This window comes from Vigna unguiculata, chromosome 7 (genome assembly GCF_004118075.2).
Source record: "Vigna unguiculata cultivar IT97K-499-35 chromosome 7, ASM411807v1, whole genome shotgun sequence".
Lineage (NCBI taxonomy): Eukaryota > Viridiplantae > Streptophyta > Magnoliopsida > Fabales > Fabaceae > Vigna > Vigna unguiculata.
The window spans coordinates 23,456,178-23,462,895 of record NC_040285.1 but is presented as its reverse complement, the minus strand read 5'-3'; the positions used below and the strand labels follow the sequence as shown (position 1 = coordinate 23,462,895).

At 28.7% G+C, this 6,718-nt stretch overlaps 1 protein-coding gene across 6 annotated transcripts; it reads right to left on the bottom strand.

The window, feature by feature from the left end:
• Positions 1–862: 862 nt before the first annotated feature.
• On the bottom strand, positions 863–5,008 carry LOC114190275. 6 transcript variants are annotated; one of them, XR_003605784.1, is made up of 5 exons: positions 4,823–5,008; positions 4,057–4,618; positions 2,434–2,574; positions 2,263–2,351; positions 863–1,030 (listed from the first exon to the last, which is right to left on the bottom strand). XR_003605784.1 is itself a non-coding variant. In XM_028079090.1 (5 exons), exons 2-4 carry the CDS (start codon positions 4,616–4,618, stop codon positions 2,297–2,299), a joined length of 723 nt encoding a protein of 240 aa, XP_027934891.1. In that variant the 5' UTR covers positions 4,823–5,008; the 3' UTR covers positions 863–1,030; positions 2,263–2,296. The 6 variants fall into 6 exon arrangements, 5 of the variants coding, with proteins under 5 accessions (XP_027934891.1, XP_027934893.1, XP_027934895.1 ...); XM_028079090.1 differs by having other exon boundaries at positions 2,263–2,316; XM_028079092.1 differs by having other exon boundaries at positions 2,263–2,313.
• Between the last annotated feature and the right edge of the window lie 1,710 nt (positions 5,009–6,718).

Genomic DNA, 6,718 nt, shown 5'->3' with positions numbered 1-6,718 from the left:
ATTTTTTCTTTAACAAGTGCTAAGGGTTGGAATCTTCATCAATTAAAAGTGAATAATACCTTTATTCATGGTGATGAATCCTCCCCTTGGTCATACTCTTTCTCATCCAATGCAAGTTTGTAAATTTAGAAAAATTTTATATGGACTAAAGTAGGCTAGTAGAAAATGGAACTCAAAATTGACTCAAATTGTAATTAAACTTGGTTATGTTCAAAGTACAACTCCGATCATTCTTTATTTGTTCACACATAGTCATTCTTTCACAGTTTTGTTAATATATGTTGATGACATTATGTTGGGCGGCAATAATCTTCAGGAAATTCAATGTGCTAAAACTCATCTTCATGACTCATTTAGTATCAAAGATCTTGGTATTCTTTGATATTTTCAGGTTTTTGAAATAAGTCGATCATCTCCTAGTATTGTTCTCAATCAATAGAAATATTGTTTTGATCTCATTTCTGATAGTGGTTTATTAGCTTACAAACCTACCACTTCTCCCATTGAACCATCATGTTTCCTTTCAGACAATGAAGGTTCGTTGTTTTTGGATCCTAGTGAATATTGAGCATTGATTGGACGTTTGTATTCAAGTCGAACATGAAAGATATACATATGCTTGAGCTTCTTATATGATTTTTATTTTTTTTTAGTTTTGATTATACCGTAATTGCACTATCAATTGTAACTACATTTATTATTTGTGTTTTCTATTTTTCTTTAAATAGATGTACATCTGAAAGTGTAGCTATCAATTTATCATATTAATAACATACGACTCTTTTTTCATCTATTTATTTTCTCTATTTTCTTTTCTATATAAAATGAGGTTTATAAAACTGATAAAAGTCTTCATAAAATATAAAAGCATGGATAAGAAAAGATGCATTTGTTATAACTTGGACAGTTATTTCTTTATCAACAACTATTAATAATTCATTCTATTCCTTCGTCAAGGTAATCTCTCACTTTAGGGAAGTAGAAATCTAATGGGTGAGGGCGACCATTTAAGAATAATCTATGTTCTCACCTGCACATTGAAAAATCATAGCAATTTTAAAAAATTTACTAAGAAAAAAAAACCTGTATATCGTGGCATTCAACTTTCTCTAAAATATTGTGGATGAAGTACAAGAAAAATGACATTTTACCTAAAATCTAAACATGAAATATAAGGTGTTATCACTAAGGATACAAATTGATGAATAAATTCGTTTAACTATACTCATTAATTTCTTGATATTGTAATTATTTGAACTAAGTCGAGGATAGTAAACTCAAACAAGAATAAAGATAATAGGGACCCTTCGATGAGATTATAAAGAAATTGAAGAATGAGTTATTGTTTGAAATAATTGAAAAAAAAAAAAAGTGTCATAAAGATTGAGACACAAGTTCGAAAGAATTGAAAGTTACGAGAAAAATCACTTCATTTGAAGATTTTTTTCGCAAAAGGACATGCATCATAGTAAAAAACAAAGAAACGATGAACTCTAATTTACAAATTGAATGCAATACTTTAGAGGGTGGAAAATTAGACAAAGCTCAAATTTTTGTAACGCAAAAATGGAAAAGACAGATAAGATAACAGTGTTCATGTCTTAGTTCACTGTTCTTTTGCACTATTCAAGTTCCTTATATGTTCTTGATAACTATTTACAATTTACATTTATTTATCTCTTCTTATTCTTATCTTCAGAATTTTTTTTTCTTGTTCATTACAAAACTTTTCTTTCAATTTCAAAATTCTTTCACTTATAGCATCTATATTTACTCTTTTGAAATGAACTCTTATTGAAAACAAGTATCCTATATCATTTCCTTGCATTTTTCTTTCTTATGCTTACATTCTTTACTTTAAGTTACTTGAAATTTTATGATATGATTGTACTCAATTTCTTTTTTGGTTAACATGTTAAGATATTTCATTTTCAACCAGTTAAAGTATTTTCAATTTTAAAACTTGTTTGAAAATAACTTTGCAGAAGTAGTTCATGCACTCTATTGGTATTTGTTATGATAAAATAAATTTAAAATATTTTTTCTCGCAAAATACTAGGATAAATCAGCAGTGTCAACGGTACCAAGGTGAACCAAAAAAATAAACTAGACGCACAACACAATCCATAAGCAGGACTCTCTCTTTTATTAACATTACCAATCAAGTCACTATAAAGCAAACTTGACCAATGGCTAAGATTCCTAATGGCTGTACAAGAACACATACATAATCCAAACTAGTAAAGAATAGACTAAACTCACATTGAAAGGGAAAGGAACCTTCAAAATTTGCATATCATCTTTCTTGCAGAACTGCTGCAATATAAGACAGTAGGAGAACTATCAAATTGCTGCAATGTTGATGCAAAGTCATTACCTTAGTGAGCATAAAAGTTTACTTCAATTACACTGTTGTGGGAAAAATATACATACATGAATGAAAGGCAGGTACGTTTACTTCATTCGAATTGAAGCTCGTGGGAAAGCGAACAGAAATCAAGCTTTCATCTGCCGCAAATTTAGCCTCAGGGGAATCAATTACCCCAACAGTAGCACTACTCACAGATCTGATTCCTGCATGCAATGTCTAATCAATATGAGTATTCCCTAAATACCAGGCTTCCAAATGAGATCATCCAAAATACTAGTCTAAAGTTTGGTATGTAAGAAACCAGATGGCCTAGAGTTTGAAGATAAACTGTAACTTTTTGTTAAAGGCAGGGTGAAGCCAAGAAAGCATGATAGATTTTATAAGATACACCATGTAATGAATGCCAAGTTTAGATATAGTTGCATGTTAATAAATATGAAAAGGTTCTGCTTAGTATTATTTAATATTAGGCAAAAAAGTTTGGCCCTTACTAGGCAACGAAGACAAGAACGACATCACACAAGCTAATAAAAGGAATGAGACATTTTCAACACATTTTGAAAAACTATAAAAAATACAATAACTCAAAAAGTTAGTTTACAATGTCTCAAGATTATCAATCCATACTCAAGACGGCAGATCATAGGTCAATCTAACTCCCTCCCTATCATAATTACTTAAAGTTTTTGGTGGATTCAGTGTTCATATAATTTTGCATATCCAGTAGCACAAATTCATTATGTAAAATATGAAATGGTAATTCAGTATCAGGATACATCCTCACAGTTATGTATATATATATATAGTATCATTGGAAAAACCTGAAAAAGAATAAGACCATTAAATGCATATATTGAGTCAGAGATGAGACTGGTGTGGATACATGCATGCATTATGCAAAATACCACTCATATATTTTGTCAGTTCAGAATAAGTATTTGATTTGAAAGTAGAGCCTGTCGTTTCTTCTATGATGAATGATAGGTAAAAGGAAAAAAAAAAAATACAGGGAAGCAACAAAAAGTAAATCAGACCCCAATAATATGCCTATATCTTGGTGATAATAAAACTACATTGGAAACTTCTCATTTAAGACAAATCTTGGCCGTAAGAGTCAGAAAAAATAGCCATTTATTTTTTCAAAAGCGGTAGATGTAAATCAACTAATTACCGAAATAAAATGTTTGGAAACATTGTAAGACATCGTGAGAGGTAATATAAGAAAAGAGTAAGAGAAAAATAAGGGTGTAAAGTGTATGGTAAACTAAGTTACAAGTTTGGGCCATCAACATAAACGTTACAGGAACAACAGTTGCAACGTAAATGAACTCAAGCCAATGAACAATGAGGGCAACTGTGCTACAATTTGTGTACAGAACAAATGCTTCTCTCTGTTATTGTTTTTAAATCACCAATGTACTATCAGCGGGGATAGAATATTAAGTTATTCTGTTCAAGTTTGTAAGTGGCTGCAAATATGACAAGACAGTAATTTGAGATTTTGGGGGGTGATGTGCCAGTAAATATTAAGTGTGTGTTTGAAGAATCATATTTACATTCAGAATAGCATATATACCAAATCATGAGATATCCTTAAAACAACTTCCTAGAAAGAAATCAAAATCAAAACGTGCATTAACCACAGCACTTGGAAGACAAAACCAATAGAAGAAATGATTATTTACCATGGAGTATTATGACAAGGAAGAAGAAAACAGTGATGACCATGGCAGAAAGATTGGTATAAGTTGATGATGATGATGACTTGTTTGCTTTCATCTTTCTCACTGCTTTCATTTTCTTAACCCTTGCGCGCTTTCTCAAGGCAAGCTCAGCAAGTTCCTTGACAAACTTCTGATCACCAGCATCTAGTGAAGGACCTGTGGGAGGAAGGGGTGGCTTTGGAGGCTTTTTGGGGTGAAAGGGCTTAATCTTTTGTTTGTGATGGTTACCATGTACATTAGACCATTGCTGTTGAACAAAAGCCCTATCCATAAACACTTCTAAACTATTTTCATCTATAATCATAACATCTCCAGATTTTGCAGAATTTCTAAATGACTCAATCTCAGTTTTACCCTTATCTGTTCCATCAATATTCGGAATCCCATTCCCCGCCCAAATCAAAGCACCCTTTGATTCTTTATCACTAACATAACGATCCTTTCCTACATCCTCTTCGCTAGTGTTCCCACCACTTTCAAGGTCAAATTCAACGTCTTTCTCTCTCGGAACAGTATGGTCCATCTGGGGTGAATCAGTTTCATTAACAAGGAGTTTCAATTTGAAAAACCCAGCTCAGAATCACACCAATTATGAAGATTTCAATCTTTAAAAGTACGAACATTATTATGGCCAAAACAATGATTCAAAATTAAGATGAAAAAGGAAAACAACAGACGGTAAATCGAAAATGAATAGAAGATAAAGAAAAAATTAAGTGAGATGTACCTTGTGTCAAAGGGTAGAACCCTAGAAACATTCCAAACTAGGAATCAAATGCCCCTGCAGGCGCACTCATACACAAACATGACATTTTTTAAACAAATAAAAAAAATCAACAATTTAAAGTTTTTCTTTCTCTTTTAATAATGGCAAATTATTTCTGTATCTTTCTTTTACTTATTTTTCAAATAAAAAATTTATTTTCATGTTTTTAATGAAACCCAACGTCACAAGACATGCTCTGTGCTCCCAAATCACACCTCCGCAAGAAGACAAAAGGACGATTTCCAAGTTAGATCAATTATTATCCACTCTGCGTATTTTTTGTAAAGAAAGGTTAGCGTAGTAAGTCATGTCTATTATATTCTTATTCTATATAAATAAATAGTAAATAACTTATGAATTATTTACGTATATTCATTTTATTAATTTTTTTCAAAAATAATATTTTGTTCTTAAATTGTAATTCCTTAAAAATAAATATTACCAATGAAAAAGATAACTGAAAATACAATTTTGATTAAATGAAGACTAGTTTGGATATAATATAGCATTTAAATTCACTTTTAGTTTCGAGAATGTATTATTTTGACTTACATAAAAAAAATAATTATATATTTAAACAATTTTATTTCACTTTCATATATCATTTAATTATTAATTGTAAATATTAACGTTAATGTCTGAGGGTAACAAGAGTTAAAGTTACTTAATAAACTTTATTATTGATATATTGGTAAATACGACATTATTTATTATTTCATCCTTAGATGTAAGATTCTTTGTTAGTCATTCAATCACATTAAGTAATACAAAATGCTTAATTTTAAAGAATAAATAAACGAAATCATCCTTAAAATTTTATAACAATCATATTTATACATTCCCAAATAATGAGACAGATCGACGTATTATTTTTTTTATTTTAAAATTTAAAATAAAATATAGTATAAAATATTATTATTTATTATCTTATTAAAAAAAATATAAATATATAAAAATGTTGTGATTTAAATCATTGATAGTTATAAATTAAATTATAATTATTAGTTATAATAAAGATAGATGAGAATTATTTTAATTTATTTGATTAGAAATACTAATTAAAAATTTTAAAATTTATTTGTATAATTTAATTTTTTAGATATTTATATAATATAAAAAATTTAAAAAAAAGAACAAAAATGAAATAAAGTTAATAAATTAAGATTTTGAACTTCTTTTTTATTACGACATGACATTTTGCCGACCTCATTTTTAATGGAGTTATAAAATTAATTTTGTTAAAAAATGGAAGGAAGTAGAGATTATAAATTTAACTTTCTTGAAAAAGAGTTATAAGATTTACTTAAAAATAAAAATGAATGGACTGAGGTTGTGCGTTCAACTAAATGTAAGTTATAAATTAATTTTTGTTTACCTTTCTCCTGAAAGAAAAATAGAAGAAAATCGCATAAATATCTCAGTCTACTGTGTGTGTTTTGGGGTCATACCCTTTTAAGTTCATACCTTTGGAAATTAAGGAGAGTAACAAAATTAAAGTAGAAATTGACATCCTATTAACAATAAATGAATATTACACATAGTTGCAAGAGTTTAGATTTATATTTATAATTAATTCAATTAATATAATAAAATTTAATGGGATCAACTAAAGATTTAATATAATATGCATTTTTATTTGAAAAATGTAATCTTTGGCTAACCATTATTTATCTTTTAATGTCACATTTTCGTACGAGCCTAAAACCTTAAATCAGTGAAGAGAAAAACAATAATAAAAATATAAAATTAAATTATTTAGATATTAACGAGACTTTAAATGACATATTAAACGTGAAAATTGCATACAATTTAAATAAAAATAATCATAAAATACTTTGTCTTCTGGTCTTTTATGTT